An 18395-nucleotide genomic window follows, 5' to 3' on the forward strand; every position below is an offset into this window, starting at 1 on the left:
AGACTTGTATTTATATGTCAGTAAGTCAGACTCAATGTCAGGATTTTCCATGGGCAATAATATTTTATCTTCAATGTACTATATAGACATTCTGAGATGTATACTTGGAGTAAAACATTTCTCTTGCCTCTAGTATGAGGTCCATTAGTTTGCTGCGCTGGCTGGATGAATTTCAAACTCTCTTTGACCTTCCCCAGTCAGCAGTACACGTTAAATAGTACTAATCTATTCAGCAGTAAAATATTTATTTTTCTGACTTCAGCAATCCTTGCATGGCCTCTTTGAATAGCATTCACCAATTAAAGCATTCTCACACTGTGAGAAACTACCAAAGTAAATTTCCTTTTGAACATTTCATTGTCATAGGCCAATTTTTTGTCAGAATTGCAATCTGATTCAAAATACTCCTTTACGTACATGGAGACAGCCATTTCAGATGAGATATAGAAATATAATTAAGTACAAAAGTCCAAGCATAGCTGTCCATATTGCACCATTCTACCATTAACTTTGTGTAAACAGCGTTTTACCTCAACTGCATTGAAAGTTGGGTAGGGGAGTTGATGACGCAGTGATATTGTCACTGGACTATTAATCCAGAGATACAGGTCATGTTCTGGGCTCCTAGGTTCAAATGCTGCCATGGTGGAATTTGAATTCAATAAATATCTGGAAATATGAGTCACATTATTACCATAAATCCATTGCTAATTGTCAGGAGTTATCCATTTGATTCACTAATGTCCTTTAAGAAAGCAAACTGCCAACCTTACCTGGTCTGGCCTACATGTGACTCCAGAACCACAGCAATGTAATTGACTCTTAATAGTCCTCTGGGCAATAAATGTTAGTCTAGCCAGTGACACCTTCATCCTGTGAATGAAGAAAACAAAATTTGCTTTAGTTATATCATAGATGTAAATTGAAGCTGCCACAGATGTTTAAAGCTACTAATTAGAAGCATAAATACCCCTGTGATTATTAATGACATGTTTTTTTTAAATCTCTTCATTCAATTTTTCTCCCACTTTTTTATTTCCTCCTGTATTTTGACAGGGAAGTCACTCTCTTTATTCAGTTATTTGCTCCTTATTTTCCCAATTTATTTTTCATTGTGTTCGGAAATTGTTTGCCATGTTCACACAGTTCTTCCTTGCCATATGTACTGTTTTCCCTGCTATGTAGTAAACTCCTTCACATATTGAGAAATGTAGTGGTCCAAAGAAGTTTAACCTGAAGATTATTGGAGCAGGTCGAACCAACACCAGATGCAGTTAGATGTGTTGCTATAGCAAAATCCAGTCATTATCTGCTCATTGTTATTTGTGGGACAACTCTGCGTATGAATTCGCTGTAACATATTGAACATTGAATTAGTTACTAGTTAGGTCAGTTGGCTGGTTTATGAGCAGGTTGCAAAGTTCAATTCCTGTCCTGCTTGAGGTTGTCCTGAAAGTCCTACCTTCTCAACCTCATTCTTCACCTGAGGTGTGGTGACCCTCAAGTTAAATTCACCACCACGTGTCTCTCTCTAATGACAGTGCAGCGATATAATCCTCTGAGACTGTGGTGACTTTATCTTCATTAACTCCTGGTCAAGCAACATCGATTTTAAAATGTCAACCCTTGCCTTCAATTCCACCATGGCATCGCCCTCTTCCAATTTCTATCATATCCTCCTGCCTGCACTCATCTAATTGTGGCTTCTTGACCATGCCCAATTCTAATTGTTCCACCATTGATGGCTACAATTCACAGTCCTGCAGCATGGAATTTTCACTCTCTACATCAATACCTTGCTTCCCTTCCTTTAGGATACTCTCTTAAAAGCTTTCTCTTTGGTCAAGCTTTTGACTGCCTGACTTAATGTGCTTAGATGTCATATTTTGAATCAGAATTCTCCATTGAACCACCTGAGCACATTCTATATTATAGGTGCTACACAAATTTAATTTGTCGATGTCAAAAGGAAAATTAACATTGTCTGCTTCACAGAAGGTAATCAAACGTCCCAAATTCGGGGCATATTCGAGGCAGTTGTTTTGTGTCCAGGTTTGATTGCTATCAATTTGGATCCAAATCAGCGGATGAGACATGAAACCCAAGATAACTTTTATTTTTGTTTCATCAGCCTGTTTAGATGGGTTATGGCACACTTCCTGAGGTAGGATGTGAGCCCAAACATTCTAACCAAAAGGTTACCACTGTGGTACAATACCACTATGCCATGAGAGGTATGTGGTCTTCTTATTGCTCCCCTTTTAAAGAAAAACCGATAATACTGGAAAAACTCAGCAGGTCTGGCATCTGTGGACAGACAATTAGAGTTAGAGTTTCAATTCTAATATGACTCTTCAGCAGAACTCTGCAGGCCTTCTTTTGAATGTTGGCAGGACCCAGCCTCTGCCCCAGTCTTACAGGATCGCCTTGCCAGAATGCATACTCCATAAGTAATCACATGGGTGTTTGGAATTCATGACTCTTTACTTCCAGCTACCCTGTATGAGTAACATCAAGGAGCCTGAAAGGAAGATTCATTTGGATAGTGAAAGAAGACAAGACTTTTGATTCATTTAGCATCAAAGATATGCAGGTTAGATGAATTGGCCATGCTAAATTGCCCGTAGTGTAAAGTGGATTAGTCAGGGGTAAGTGTAGGGGAATGGGTCTGGGTGGGTTGCTCTTCGTAGGGTCGGTGTGCACTTGTTGGGCCGAAGGGTCTGTTTCCACACTGTAGGGAATCTAATCTAATCAAAATAGAAAAAAATACTAGTATGACATTCACGCAGGCTTTCTTTTATTTGAAAATAAAGTAGTGTAGTCCTGAAAATGCACCACTGATCCTGAAAACTTTACTTTCTCTCCAGATGCCACACAAGACCTGAGTTTCTCTAGCAATTTCTGCAAACAGTAGCTGGTGTGCAAATTCGATTTGCTGCATTTGGACTGCTATCAAAAAACAGCCACAATTAAAAATTTATGGTAGCTCATTATTTGTATGGTTATTTTAATACACTTCACTCTGCCAGAGCTTTTGAGCTTGTAGCTAAAAATTTCCTGCTCTCAGTAAGTGAACCAAAGATAATAACTATACTTTACCACTGTAAAGTCATGCAAAACAAATTAAAAACATCATAGTTACTGAAACTGTCCATAATATTACCCTTCCTTCATTGCTTGTTCCTTTACCTTCAACGCCCCCAACAGGCAGGGAGGACATGTCCCTCACTGCGAATACAGCGCCCCCAGCTGGTGGGAGGAGCTCATTCCCCTCAATGGTGCAGAAACAGCGCCCCCGGCAGGCGGGGAGGAGCCCATTCCCCTCAATGGTGCAGAAACAGCGCCCCCGGCAGGCGGGGAGGAGTCCATTCCCATCAATGGTGCAGAAACAGCGCCCCCGGCAGGCGGGGAGGAGCCCATTCCCCTCAATGGTACAGAAACAGCGCCCCCGGCAGGCGGGGAGGAACCCATTCCCCTCAATGGTGCAGAAACAGCGCCCCCGGCAGGCGGGGAGGAACCCATTCCCCTCAATGGTGCAGAAACAGCGCCCCCGGCAGGCGGGGAGGAGCCCATTCCCCTCAATGGTACAGAAACAGCGCCCCCGGCAGGAGGGGAGGTATCGTTTTTCCTTCCCTTCCGGCCCAGTGGGAAGAGTTTCCCGGTCACTGTCCGATTGCTGGAGCCGGGAAAGTTGCGATGTCCACTGATTCGGCGAAGAAGAGAAAGACCAAAGTGATTCGGAGTGACGGCGGAGCGGTGGAGAAGGAGAGCAGGAAGACTCGGGGTGATGGTGACCAGGTGGGGCTGAGGGTGAGGCTGGGGCTCCGAGGCCTAGGCGGCCCGGCCCAGCCCAGGCCAGACCAGACCAGACCAGACCAGGCCAGCCCAGCCCAGACCAGACCAGGCCAGCCCAGGCCAGGCCAGGCCAGACCAGCCCAGCCCAGCCCAGACCAGGCCAGGCCAGACCAGGCCAGACCAACACATTGAGCTGTTTGTTAACATTACAACAATCAGAGGGAGGGGGGAGTCTAATCCCTCCTCACAGGCACCTTGTGCCAATGTCTGGGAATGCCTGAATGTGAAGGGGATTAGAGAGCGCCAACATTTTTTTTATTTATTGGACCTTTATTCGACATTTCTATTGAAACTGGTTATGTTTGGGCTAAAGATCATCTTGGTATCCCGCTGCCCTTTGAAAGTTAAAGATAAATCTCCGCATCTGGTGTTTTATTTTTAATTTTCGGAGATATTACAATCTTGATAGTCAGGTAAATTGATTTAAAGTTGATTCAATGTTTGATCAGAAACCACAGGTTTAGGAATCCTTCCTGAGCTGTGTCCAGCTTTTTCACATTTAGTGATTCCCATGTGGCAGTGGCTGTTTGCTTAACCACCTCTATGTACACCTCAGTAATCATCAATTACTGTTGTTTTTAATTTCTATGAAAGAGTAAAATACTTGTGTGTGTTTTCTTTAGGAGAGTAAAGTTTATAGTGAAGAAGCGGAAGTGGAGACACGAGATCCCGCTAAAGACTATGATATGTTCAAGAAAACCTGTGAGGATCTCCAAAGGCTGATGGCTGAGATTCATGAACTGAAGAGTAAAGGAGGAAAAGATGCTGTAAGAAATTCTGAATTTACATAAATGGAAAAGTAAAATGCTGTCTGATTGATTAAAATCTGAACTGAAAGCAGAAAATGCTGGAAATACTCAAAGTCTGGAGTAACCATGGATAGAGGAATGTTTCAGGCTGATAATCTTTCATTAGAGTTAATAGATCATTGAGTTAAAATGTTAACTCTTACCCTAATTCAAGAATGCTGCCTGACTGGCTGTCCTTTTCCAGCACCACATTTTTTTGACTCTGCCAGACTGCTGAGTATAGAGACAAAAAACTGCAGATGCTGGATTCCAAAGTAGACAAGCAGGAGGCTGGAAGAACACAGCAAGCCAGGCAGCATCAGGAGGTGGAGGAGTCAACGTTTTGGGGGTAACCCTTCTTCCAGCATTTTCTGTGTTTTTAGGAGTCATAGAGATGTACAGCACAGAAAAGACCCTACGGTCCAACTCGTCAATGCCAACCAGATATGCTAACCTAATCTAGTTCCATCTGCCAGCACTTGGCCCACATCCCTCCTTCCTATTCATTACCATCCAGACATCTTTTAAATGTTGCAATTGTACCAACCTCCACCAGTTCCCGTGGCAGCTCATTCCATACATGCACCACTCTCTGCATGAAACATTTGTCCCTTAGGTCCTTTTAACATTTTTCTCCTCTCACCCCAAACCTATGCCATCTACTTCTGGGCTCACCCACTCTGAGGAAAAGATCTTGTCAAATCACCCTATCCATGCCCCTCATGATTTTATAACATCTATAAGGTCATCTCTCAGACTCCGACGCTCCAGGGAAAACAGCCCCAACCTATTCAGCCTCTCTCTATAGCTCAAATCCTCCAACCCTGGCAATATCCTTGTAAATCTTTTCTGAACCCTTTCAAGTTTCACAACATCCTTCCAATAGGAAGGAGACCAGAATTGTATGCAATATTCCAAAAGAGACCTAAGCAATGACCTGTACAGCCACAACATGACCTCCCAACTCCTGTATTTATTTGCATTTTATGCTGTCTTTTCCCCAGGTGAATAACAAGAGCAGTGAATCTCGCATCCAACTCCATATTGTTTTTAAAACTTAATATGAATTCAATTTGGTAGTCTAATATAGTTTCTAACTGGCCTTGGGTGTTAAAATTGACTTAGCTGTCAAGGTATGAGAAAACAGATAAGTAAACGGATTGGATGTTTAACATCTGACACTTTTTCTGTCTGCTGAACCGCTGCTGGAAAAAAAATTAAGAACTGTGGCTACAATACATAATAGTATTGTATATATTGTTTGATAGTATTTTGCTTTCATATATTCATATGAATAATAGTCTTAACAGAGTAATGTGGTCTGCTGTTCAATGCTGTAGAAAAATGAAGGATATTTTCTAGTGGTGAGTTGTTAGACCTGAGTTACAGTGACTCAAACTCAGTAGAAACTAAGTTTGTTTGATGAAAGGGAGGAGTATTGGCCATAACACAAGGAAAATATACCACTCTCAAATAATACCTTTGGCTCTTGAACCTGAGATACTGGCATGGGAAAAATAGGCCTTGTTTTGATATTTCATCTAAATAATGGTATTGTCAACAACGCAGAATGCTTTCAGTACTGCTCTGAAGGGCAACCTTGAGTGTGTGCTTCAATCTGAGAGTAGTGTTTACTTTTCTTTCATGGAATATAGCAATCAGTGGCACAGCTGGCATTTGTTGTTCATCCCTAAGTACCCTTAAGAGCTTGGTGGTAAGCTGACTCCTTGAAACACTCAATTCTTCTGTTACGGATATAGCTTCAGTGCTGTTAGAGAGGCAGTTCCAGGATTTTGACCCTGCAACAGTAAAGGAACCATAAGGTGTTGGAAAAAGTATATGCCATGTGACCCATTGAATCTTCTCTGCATCCACTATATGAACAAGGAACAAGAGTAGGCCACAGAACCTGCTCTGGCATTCAATAAGATTATGGCCAATCTGATCTTAATTGCAACGCTATATTCCTGCACATCCTGGATAATCTTTCTTCCCCTTGACAATCAATCTGCCATTCTATGAGATCATGGCACATCTGCTACTCCTCAACTCCACTTTCCTACCTTTCCCCATTACCGTGATTCTCTCACTGATGAAAAAACTGTCCATCTCAACATTGCACATTCTCAAAAACCCAACTTCAGTGGTAAGGAATGTCACAGATGAATTATTATGAGAGAAAAGATTCCTTCTCATCTCTGACCTAAATGGGCGACCCCTTGCTCTGACATTATGAACAGCAATATCTTTCCATAACAATGTGGTGAGTGACTTGGAGAATAATTTGCAGGTGGTGATTGTTGCATGCATCTGCTGTCCTGATTTCTAAATATTCAAGGTTGTGGCTTTCGAAAATGCTGTTGGCAAAGCCTTGATTTGATACAGTACATCTTGTAGATGGTACACACTACTTTCAGTGTGCATCGGTAGTGGAGGGAGTGATTGTCTGAGGTGTTAAATGGAGTGTGGTCAAGTACTTTGCTTTGTCCTGGATGATGTCAAGCTTTTTGAGTGCTTTTGGAGCTGAACTCTTCTGGGCTAATAGAGAGTGTTATTTCACGGTCTTCATTTATGCCTTGTGGATGATGACAGATGTTGGGGAGATAGATGAGTTAATTACTGTAAAATTCCCTGTTCTCACAGCCAGGGTATATATGTAGATGGCAAGTACAGTACACCTTGTAGTCATTGGTAATACTTTAGGTTTTGGTAACCTACAAACCTTTGAATCAGAGATAACAGTATAGCTGTGCCATATTCACACTTTGAGGAGCTGTTAGCTGCAGATAAAAATAAAAATTTATCAAATATAAATGAAAAATCAGTATTAGGAAGAACTTTAAACAATTTGAGCTGGACTTAATTGGCACAAAAAATTTAGGGTTGCTCAGAATGTCATTGAATGCCATTTTGGGAGAGGATTGGGTTTAAGTGGTTAGTTTTCAGGTTCAACTTTGTTCATGTCATTCAAGCAGTGTTGTTTTTTGGGTTTATTAGAACCTGCTGATTTTTTGTACTACATGTGTGATGATGAACATTAAATCTCATGAGAAAATTAAAACAGACAAAGTAAGTTGAATTTAGCATTATATTCTTCATTAATCGTAATGCCTTTAGAAGGGTCTGCAATAAATAGCCCAGAAATATTGCTAAAGATCTTTCTGAACAAGTAATTATCTCTGTTAAGATTATTATGATTTAAGTTTAGATTCAATTTATGATCATCTATGTGCAGCATTTGTATGAATAGGATAATTCTTTCCATGTTCAGTAGAAGGATTACTGTACAGATATTTTATGCAGAGACAGTTCAGCTACATTAGTGCTTTTCCTCCTTTAAGATCCTTCAACTGAAAGAATAAAACTAAAAATGTGTTGAGAATACATTTTTTACGATCACAGGTTCTCCCAAAATGTTTGACTGTCAAGCAAATGCTCATGAAATATTAGTCAGTATTGTAACTCATGTAATACAGCACCCAATCTGACTATATCAAGTTCCTACAAATAGTAGTGACAGTGATGTTGGAAAGTAGATCTTGGCCAGTTCTCTTGGGAGAGTATCTGTGCTCCTCTTTGGATAATGTCATGGGATCTTTTATATCCACATGATCACAGTGCATTGGTTTCACTTCTGATCCAAAGAGAGAACCTTTGAAGTGTCAGCCGGGATTGTGCTCAATGCTCTGAACACAGACTTCTAACAGAATGACAGAAATGCTTTCCAAGAGTCAAGGTTGACAACTGTTTAGCAGGAGAGCCCTAGATATAGAAGTTCCCCATTTTCAGATGCTTAATGCTTTATGTTTGCACTGTATCTAATTCTCTATTCCCTTCTTATAGTCAGCAGAGATTGACGAACGGCGGATCCAGAGCTGTATTCATTTCATGACTCTAAAGAAGTTAAACCGTTTGGCTCATATCAGGTTAAAAAAAGGTCGCGATCAAACTCATGAGGTAAGTACTACATGCATCAAAATGGGGAGCTTTAGAAGTCTGTTTTAATTTTGGGATTTATTGGCTAGCAGACAAAAATTAAAGTTCACCAGTCTTGTTCAGTCCCCATTTCCATTACGAGTGATTCTGAACGAAGTAAAAATATCTTTCTTTAACTTTCTAAACATGTTTTCTTGTTTACTTTTGTAAATGTATTTAAATTTGCTTGGCTACCTAATGGAGACTTTGCCCAATGTTTTGTGAGATAACTGTGTAATTGTACAGAATAAGGTTTTTTTCCCTAGTATTAATTAGTTGTGGAATATTAATTCAATGGATTAGTAGGAAATCTGTAACAACTTTAAGCATTGTTCAAACAGAATTGACTTTTTTTGAAATAACAATATAAACAAATTGACTAAATGTGAAAATTTTGGATATTAGAAGTTCTAGCTGTTATTTCTCAGGCCAAACAGAAAGTGGATGCTCTTCATCTTCAACTTCAGAATCTTCTCTATGAGGTGATGCATCTTCAAAAGGAAATCACCAAATGCTTAGAGTTCAAGTAAGTTTCCCTCATTAACAGGATATTTTTTCCTAATAGTTTCCTGTTCTCATTTTTGGTTTTATTGTATCCAAATGCTCTGTTTTAGTGATGCTTGTCAAATCTCTTCAGTGTTCTGGTAATCCATTTGTTCCACATTGTTCATTCTCCAGAAATTTCTCATTTGCATAGTTTAAAGTTATGTTTTGGATGGACAGTTTATTGTACAACTTGTTGTTATGCATTAACAGTCACTCAAAAAGGTAGATCGCCACATTTTAATTTATTCCCTGTTTCACTGGCAAAGCCAGTATTTATTGCCAATCCTTACTTGCTCTTGAGAAAATTGAGATGAGCATTCATCATGAACTACTGTAGTATCTATAAAGTAAGTAATCCCACTGTGCTATTGGTGAGAATATTTCGACACAGCAACAGTAAAGAAATAATGAGATATTTCCAAGTTAGGAAGTTCTTTGATTTGGAAGGAAATTTTCAGGAGATGGTGTTCCTGTGCACTTGCTGTAATTGTGGCTCAAGGCAGTAGAGATCATTGGTTTGGCAGGTGCTGATAAACAGCACTTATCAGGCAGCAGCAGTAGTATGCTAATGTTGAAGGGAATAGATATAAAGGCATCTGAATGTGTAAATGAACTGTACAGGCCACATTACCATCTAGTCTACTGCATTCGCTGCTCCGCTGTACATTGGGGAAACAAAGCTTAAACTGGATGACTACTTCTCAGGACATCTGTGATCTGCCAAAAAAAAAGACGCTGAGCTTCCAGTTACCTGCTACTTTAACAGAGTCAAAAAGTGTGGCACTGGAAAAGCATGGCAGGGCAGGCAGCATTCGAGGAGCAGGAGAGTCGACATTTCGGGCATATGCCCCGCATGCCTGATGAAGGGCTTATGCCTGAAACATTGACTCAACTCATTTTCCATTTTGGGACCCTACAGCCCTCCAGACTCAATATCAAGTTCAATAATTTTAGGGCCTGCACTCCCGCCCCCCCCCCCCCCCCCCCCATATGTCCTAGCCCCCGAGCGCGTACACACACACACACAAGGCCTTGTTATCACATAGTCTGCACACTACCTATTGTTAGCCACTAGCAGTCTCCTTTAACAGCTGATGACCCTCCCAGCCAGATCGTTATTGATTCATTTGTCTGTCCAATTGTTTTTCCTCTGTCTTTGGGCTCTATCTCTAACTATAATTTAACTCCTTGCCCCCTTCTCCCATCCTCTCTTCTGCAAATAAACTGACATTTTCCGAGCTACCATCAGTTCTGAGGAAGGGTCACCACAACTGAAGCGTTAACTTTGATTTCACTTCACAGGTACTGCCAGACCTGCTGAGCTTTTCTCGCAATGTATGTTTTTGTTACCATCACCCTTGTATGTCATGGCAGATGGGCCCTCCGTTGAAATATTGGACTGAACTTAGCTTTTCATATAACTGAATTTATAAGAATTTTCTTGAACTTTGGTGAAACAACAAATCTAAAATCTACTGTCTTGTTATAAGTTAAAGTAGATGTTTCCAATTTCTCTCTTTCTGTACTGTCATTTAGATCAAAACATGAAGAGATTGACTTGGTGGATGTGGAGGAATTCTATAAAGATGCCCCCTCAGACATTAGCAAGCCTATGCTCACCATGAATGATCCACATCAGCAGACTCTGTCACGCTTAGACTGGGAACTTGAACAGCGTAAAAGGTATGGAGATGTTGATAGAATGATGCAACACAGAAGAAAGCCATTCAGTTCATTTTGCTCGGTTCCTTTAAAGACCAATGCCATTAATTCTACTTCTCTACTCTTTACCTCCATATCTGGGCAATTATTTTTCTCTTTCAAGGATTTATTCCATTCCCTTTTTAAAAATTGCTGTTCAACCTGTTTCATGTAGTGCATTCTTGCTCATAACTTGGTGAGTTAAAATGTTTTACCTCCTGCCACTTTAGTTCTTTCGCTTTAAATGTATTTCCTCTGATTATTGACCCTCTACCATTGGAAGCAGTTTCTCATACGTAGCCTACAAAAAGCATTCACGACTTCAGGAATGTCTCCTTAAAATCTGATCAACCTCTCAGCTGTGTGGAGAACAATGTCAGTCTCTCCATGCAACTCCCTGGAATCGTGTTAGTAAATGCTTCTGCTCTGTCTCCCAATTCTTGACATGTTCCTAAAGTTTGGTGTCCGGTATTCATCACACTGCTCTGGCTGGGACCTAACCAGTATTTTGTGAGGATTTATTGTTTTGATCTAGGAAGGAGAAGTGCACTTTCGTTAATTCTGCTATTGGAGTTATTTATTTTTATCATATCCTTTTTCTCTATTTCCTCCTTTACTATGATATTGACAGTATCGTTAGTAAAGCACTGATTTAGTACCTCAGATATGATATTGGCTTCTTCCTAATCAACCTTACCCTTTTACGGTTTATATTAATTGTAAAATGACCTCTAGGTTCCCTTTAAGTTGCCAATGAGTGTGTTCTCATACACTGTCTTTGCACTTCCTATTTATTCAATATTGTACTTTTGACGGATTACTTTCTGTCTCTGTACAAAAAGCTCTCTCAATCTATTAATTTTCATTTGTAGGTTGGCTGAAAAATATAAAGAATCACTAGCAAACAAAGAGAAAATTCGAAAAGACATTGAAATCAAAAAAGAATATTTAAATAGTCTTCAGCCAAGGCTCAACACTATTATGCAGGTATTTGGGAAAATGCATTTCAACTTTATTTGGAAATCTCAATTCTTTTGATTGTGTAGTAATGATTTAAAAAGCATTTTTTGGATCACAAAGCAGGGAAGCATAGTTAACTCCATATAGCATCTTTACTACTTAAACAAAGTGCCTGTATCCAGTTTGTTTAAGTTTTGAAACGCAACATAATTAGGAAAGGTCACTTGGTATGAGTCAAGGTGTCTCCATTGTTGATGGTATGACTACTGCAAGCACATCCAGCCTCAAAACTAAATACACAAGTAATATCATGCAAGTTTGTACTTTTTGGAACTTCAAACATTTCTTGAGAATTTCTGTGCTGATTGAAGTCAAGAATGTTGGGAAGAGAACAGAACTCTTCTTCAATTTTTATTACTTTGCTGAACATTATTCAGGGTGTACAAGATTGTCCAACCATTTCACATGGCAAGAGGCATGTTTTAATTTTGTTCTCATTAGGTGTGGGTTGGAGTGGTCTAGTGAAAAGATTTCAGATGGAGAAAATCTGGCATAACAATAAACATGAATAAAGGGGAGAAAACTTCGAAAGCACTAAAATAGTAACTTAAATGAATAATTACTAAAAATGAACATTAGAAAGCACCAAGCAGCAGAATTGCTATGTATAACAATGTGTTGTTTATTGACTATTTATTTTACTACTCCATTAGGCATCTTTACCAGTCCAAGAATATCTTTCCATGCCCTTTGACCAAACTCATAAACAATACGAAATAGCTAGACACCTGCCTCCTCCGTTATATGTGCTGTACGTTCAGGCAAATTCATATGGGCAAGCTTGTGGTAAGTCAAATGGGTAGCAACTGAATATCTTGGCATGCATATAGTTTGAAATCATGGTGCATTTGTTTTCATTTCCACTTTGTTTCTATAAACTGTTGAAGTTACTGCATACAAAATTTATCCAAGCCATTTGAATATTTAAAACTTTCTTTGTAGCTTTTTAAGCTACACACTAAAAATATTTTTTCTTTTGAAATGTTATGCATATTAATCTTGTCAGTTTCTTCATATTAGTTTTTGCTAGTGAAACATTTTCTATCCTTTTTATTTCAGTCTTGCACTTTGTTGCCAGATTTTGAAAAGCTATTTCAAATAAGAAATAGTCTGGCAAATGTACCTTAATTGTTCTGCTTTCTTACCAAGATTTGTGTATAATTTAAGTGTGTCCACTCTGGGTGGCATTTGTGAGGCAGAAAAGGAACATACACCTGAATGTCTCAGCTCTGATTGTTTTACTTCTGGTTTTGTCATCTGCCATTTGTCAACTAGTTTACTTCAGTTTAGTTTTAAATTAGCATGCAAGATAAATTACTGGATTAAGCTCAGCTTTGTTGCTGATCTGTTTTCTTTTACTGACACCGTGTCTCTCTTTCACAATCCTATTTTGTAATCCTCTTCTGGCTGTGGTGGTGGATGCCCCATTAGCTCAGATGAACAAGGCCTCCCAGCCCTATGGGCGGGGTGAGTATTGGGACTTGAATATTGTTTATTAAGCTTTGCATTCTTTTTGCATTTAGTATTGTGCTTTTTATATATTCTAACGATCAACAAACAACATAGCTTATAAAATAACGATATTTTAAACCCAGATTTAACTTTTTGAGAAATATAATTACAGTTGTGAACTTGGCCAATTATTGCTATAGGTATTGAATATATTATAAGAGATGAACAGGACGCCTTCAGGGATCAACCTTAATTATTGGAAATTTAACCAAGAGTAATATCTTCTGGAATAGATGCAGTTTGTCATCATTGATCAGTAGTTTGCGACTTGTGATACATATTAATATTTCCTACATAGGCTATTGTAGAACATATCTTTAGATTCATATCTTGATCATATTGCATGAGAATTGTCTTGCTGATGTAGATCTATTTTAATAGAAAAGAGTTTGCGCTGTTTCACTTAGACTGTGGTGATATCAAAGTGGGTACACATCTGTATGTGTGTGTGTGTATATTATATATATATATATATATATATAGTATGCTTTTCTACTGCCTGTATTTTGACTGATACTCTCTTATGTTTTAAATTTATTCTGAATTATCAGCAGAGTGAAACACTTCAGTACTTCACCTAAGCAGATTTTGACCTAGTGTAATGATTGTATTAACTTTTTTTTAAATGTACTGATTCTGATTTTGAATCTATTGTTTTTTTTTCCACTAATATTTCAATGCATTAAATTCTTGTAATGGTAGGATGAGAAACTAGCTAGCTTTTCCTATTACTGCTCTACATTATACTATTCCTATCAATTACCCATTATTACCAATAATGAGCATAGCATGTTCATAATATAGCTTTTGAAAAAAAAAGCCACACAGAAGAAAACGTCTTACCATGTCTAAAGACTGGTAAAATCTTGCTGTAAATTTTACAGCCAGCAGCTTGCTGCTGAACTCAGGGAGAGTTCCCAGAAAAATCTAACAGTGTCTGTGGTTTGGACTTGCCCTTTACAAACAGCAGATTAAATCTGATGCAAAGTAATGGGGATCTCCAGGTGTCCAGCAGCCATGATATTAGCGAGCAGGGTAAGCACTCACTCATATTGAAGTCTCCTCGCATACATGATTGCAAAAGGTTAAATGCACAGAAACTCTTCAATTTTATTTGAGACTTTCATATCGCAAAATCATTATGAATAGTAAAGTCAAAGCTAAAATATTATGAATTTTAAAATGTGAAATGCAGAATACCATAGAAACTAATAGGATAAACTGGATGTTTTAATCGATTTACTGGTTGTTTGGGGAATGTTGTCAATGCCACATCTTCTAGATTACTGGCAGCAGCTTCTGGATATCAGCATTATCATGCATATGTGCAGGCTCCTGGAAATGCCATCTGTTTCAATAGAATAATTCTAGAGGGGAGCTGGCAGTTTCACTACCAGTATTATCACCAAATCCAATCATTTAAATGGATGTATTTATGATGTCACAAAATAATTTAATTGAAGTTGCTTGTTTTGAGTATTGAGGAGATGGGGTGGCTGCAGAAAAATTTGCACAGGTTAGGAGAATGGGCAACAAAGTGGCAGATGGAATGCAACGCAACATGGGGAAGTGTGAGGACATGCACTTTGGTAAGAAGAATAGACGTATGGACTGTTTTTTTAAACAGTGAAAAAATTCAGAATTCTAAAGTGCAAAGAGACTTGGGAGTTCTAGTCCAGGTTTCTCTCAAGGTAAATTTGCAGTAGTCAGGAAGGCAAATGTAATGATGACATTTATTTTGAGAGGACTTGAATGTAAAAGCAGGGAAGTCCTTCTGAGGCTCTGTAAGGCTCTGGTCAGACCACATTTGGAGTTTTGTGTGCAGTTTTGGCCCCCATATCTCAGGAAGAATGTACTGGCCCTGAAGCATGTTCAGAGGAGGTTCTCAAGAATGGTCCCAGGAATGAACAGTTTAATGTATGAGGAACGTTTGAGGACTTTGAGTCTATACTCAGTGGGGTTTAGAAGGATGGAGGGGTGGGGTTCTAATTGAAACTTAGAGGATACTGAATGGCCTGGACAGAGTGGATGTTGGGAAGATGTTTCCATTGGTAGGAGAGACGAGGACCAGAGGGCATGGCCTTGGAGTAAAGGGAAGACATTTTAGAATGGAGATAAGGAGAAACCTCCTCAGCCAGAGAGTGGGGAATCGATGGAATTCACTGCCACAGAAGGCTGTGGAGACCAGGTCATTGAGTATATTTAAGATAGGTTCTTGATTGTCAAGGGGATCAAGGGTTACAGGAAGAAAACAGGAGAATGGGGTTGATGAACTTATCAGCCATGATTGAATGGCGGAGCAGACTTAATGGGCTGAATGGCCTAATTTCTCCTTCCATGTCTTGTGGTCATATGATTTTTTTATAAGTGCAACAATCATATCTGGCCTACAAATCATTATACCCTAAGTCCAAGCAACAGGTCCACATACATTTTGTACTTGTATCGTTTTTAACATAGTTATTTTTTGCAATATATTTCCCACACTCTTGCTTATAGTTGTAACTATCGATGCATACATTAATCAATCTCATCATCTTTAGGAGCATAAAAGACTCCTGAAATAAGAAGTGTGGCGCTGGAAAAGCATAGCAGGTCAGGCAGCATCCGAAGGGCAAGAGTATCAACGTTTCAGGCATAAGCCCTTCATCCTGATGAAGGACGACCATAATTCTATTAGTTTTAAAATAGTGATGGGAGAGGATAGACCAGATCTAAAAGTTGACGTTCTAAATTGGAGAACGCCAATTTTGATGGTATTAGGCAAGAACTTTCAAAAGCTGATTGGGCGCATATGTTTACAGATAAAGGGACAGCTGGAAAATGGGAAACCTTCAGAAATGAAATAACAAGAGTCCAGAGCAAGTATGTTCCTGTTAGGGTAAAGGAAAGGCTGGTAGGTATACAGAATGCCCCTCAAAGATCTGCTAAGCGGTCTTTGTGTGGAGCCACAGGAGATGGGGGAGATGCTAAACGAGTGTTTTGCATCGGTATTTACTGTGGAAAAGGACACAGAAGATATAGAATGTAGGAAAATAAACGGTGACATCTTAAAAAATGTTCATGTCACAGAGGAGGATGTGCTGGATGTCTTGAAACGCATAAAAGTGGATAAATCCTCAGGACCTGATCGGGTATACCCTAGAACTCTGTGGGAAGCTAGAGAAGTGATTGCTGGGCCTCTTACTGAGATATTTGTATCATCGATACAGGTGAGGTGCCAGAAGACTGGAGGTTGGCTAACGTGGTGCCACTCTTTAAGAAAGGTGGTGAGGACAAGTCAAGGAACTATAGACCAGTGAGCCTAACGTCAGTGGTGGGCAAGTTGTTGGAGGGAATCCTGAGGGACAGGGTGTACATGTATTTGGAAAGGCAGAGACTGATTAGGGATAGTCAACAAGGCTTTCTGCATGGGAAATCATGTCTCACAAACTTGGCTGAGTTTTTTGAAGAAGTAACAAAGAGGATTGATGAGGGCAGAATGGTGAACATGATCTATATGGACTTCAGTAAGGCATTCAACAAGGTTCCCCATGGGAGACTGGTTAACAAAGTTAGATCTCATGGAATACAGGAAGAACTAGGCATTTGGATACAGAACTGGCTCAAAGGTAGAAGACAGGGGGTGATGGTGGAGGGTTGTTTTTCAGACTAGAGGCCTGTGATCAGTGGAGTGTCACAAGGATAGGTACTAGGTCCACTACTTTTCATAATTTTTCTAAATGATTTAGACGTGAGCATAAGAGGTATAGTTAGTAAGTTTGCAGATGACACCAAAATTAGAGGTGTAGTGGACAGCAAAGAATGTTATCTCAGATTACAACGGGATCTTGATCAGATGGGCCAATGGGCTGAGAAATGGCAGATGGAGTTTAATTTAGATAAATGTGAGGTGCTACATTTTGGGAAAGCAAATCTTAGCAGGACTTATACACTTAATGGTAAGGTCTGAGGGAGTATTGCTGAACAAAGAGACCTTGGAGTGCAGGTTCATAGCTCCTTGAAAGTGGAGTCGCAAGTAGATAGGATAGTGAAGAAGGTGTTTGGTATGCTTTCCTTTATTGGTCAGAGTGTTGAGTACAGGAGTTGGGAGGTCATGTTGGGGCTGTACAGGACATTGATTAGGCCACTGTTGGAATATTGTGTGCAATTCTGGTCTCCTTCCTATCGGAAAGATGTTGTGAAACTTGAAAGGATTCAAAAAAGATTACAAGGATGTTGCCAGGGTTGTAGGATTTGAGCTATAGGGAGAGGTTGAATAGCTGGGGCTGTTTTCCCTGGAGCATCGGAGGCTGAGGGGTGACCTTATAGAGGTTTACAAAATCATGAGGGGCGTGGATAGATTAAATAGACAAAATCCCTGGGGTGGGGGAGTCCAGAACTAGAGGGCATGGGTTTAGGGTGAGAGGGGAAAGATATAAAAGAGACCCAAAAGGCAACATTTTCATGTACGTGTATGGAATGCGTTGCCAGAGGACGTGGTGGAGGCTGGTACAGTTACAACATTTAAAAGGCATCTGGATGGGTAGATGAATAGGAAGGGTTTGGAGGGATATGAACCAGGTGCTAGCAGGTGGGACTAGATTGGGTTGGGACTTCTGGTCAGCATGGACGAGTTGGACCGAAGGGTCTGTTTCCGTGCTGTACGTCTCTATGACTCTATGACTTATGCCTGAAACATTGATTCTCCTACCCCTCTGATGCTGCCTGACCTATTGTGCTTTTCCAGTGTCACACTTCTCAACTCTGATCTCCAGTATCTGCACTCCTTACTTGCTTCTGAAGTAAGGAGTAATACTGCACTCACTGTAAAATTTGCTATGAATTCTTCCAATGTTAAGTTATTTGACCTTTGTTTTATAATTTCTAATTCCAAATATTTCATCAAGCTTATTTTTTTATCATCCATGCAGATTCTTATTTCTGATTTTTATGGACTTTAAGAATTTTTGGTATCTTGAGGCATTTGTGGATATGCAGTAATTAGTCAGCAGCATC

General features: G+C 39.7%; 1 protein-coding gene and 1 long non-coding RNA gene across 3 annotated transcripts in view; one reads left to right on the forward strand and one right to left on the reverse strand.

The window, feature by feature from the left end:
* LOC140487716 (uncharacterized) overlaps window positions 1-823 on the reverse strand; it is an 88830-nt gene extending 88007 nt beyond the window's left edge. Inside the window, exon 1 of the long non-coding RNA XR_011962886.1 lies at window positions 774-823. This is a non-coding gene — a long non-coding RNA (uncharacterized lncRNA). The remainder of the gene's footprint in view (window positions 1-773) is intronic.
* Window positions 824-3615: 2792 nt separating this feature from the next.
* The window catches only part of thoc5 (THO complex 5), a 37739-nt gene continuing 22959 nt past the window's right edge, over window positions 3616-18395 (forward strand). Inside the window, exons 1-8 of one of the 2 annotated variants that reach the window (XM_072588054.1) lie at window positions 3616-3798; window positions 4479-4622; window positions 8487-8600; window positions 9047-9144; window positions 10701-10847; window positions 11738-11852; window positions 12539-12671; window positions 13317-13352. In XM_072588054.1, coding sequence (XP_072444155.1) covers window positions 3697-3798; window positions 4479-4622; window positions 8487-8600; window positions 9047-9144; window positions 10701-10847; window positions 11738-11852; window positions 12539-12671; window positions 13317-13352 — 889 coding nt within the window. In that variant the 5' untranslated portion in view covers window positions 3616-3696. The remainder of the gene's footprint in view (window positions 3799-4478; window positions 4623-8486; window positions 8601-9046; window positions 9145-10700; window positions 10848-11737; window positions 11853-12538; window positions 12672-13316; window positions 13353-18395) is intronic. The other variant, XM_072588056.1, reaches the window with a different exon arrangement.

Source organism: Chiloscyllium punctatum, chromosome 17 (assembly GCF_047496795.1).
Source record: "Chiloscyllium punctatum isolate Juve2018m chromosome 17, sChiPun1.3, whole genome shotgun sequence".
NCBI classification, from domain to species: Eukaryota; Metazoa; Chordata; class Chondrichthyes; order Orectolobiformes; family Hemiscylliidae; genus Chiloscyllium; species Chiloscyllium punctatum.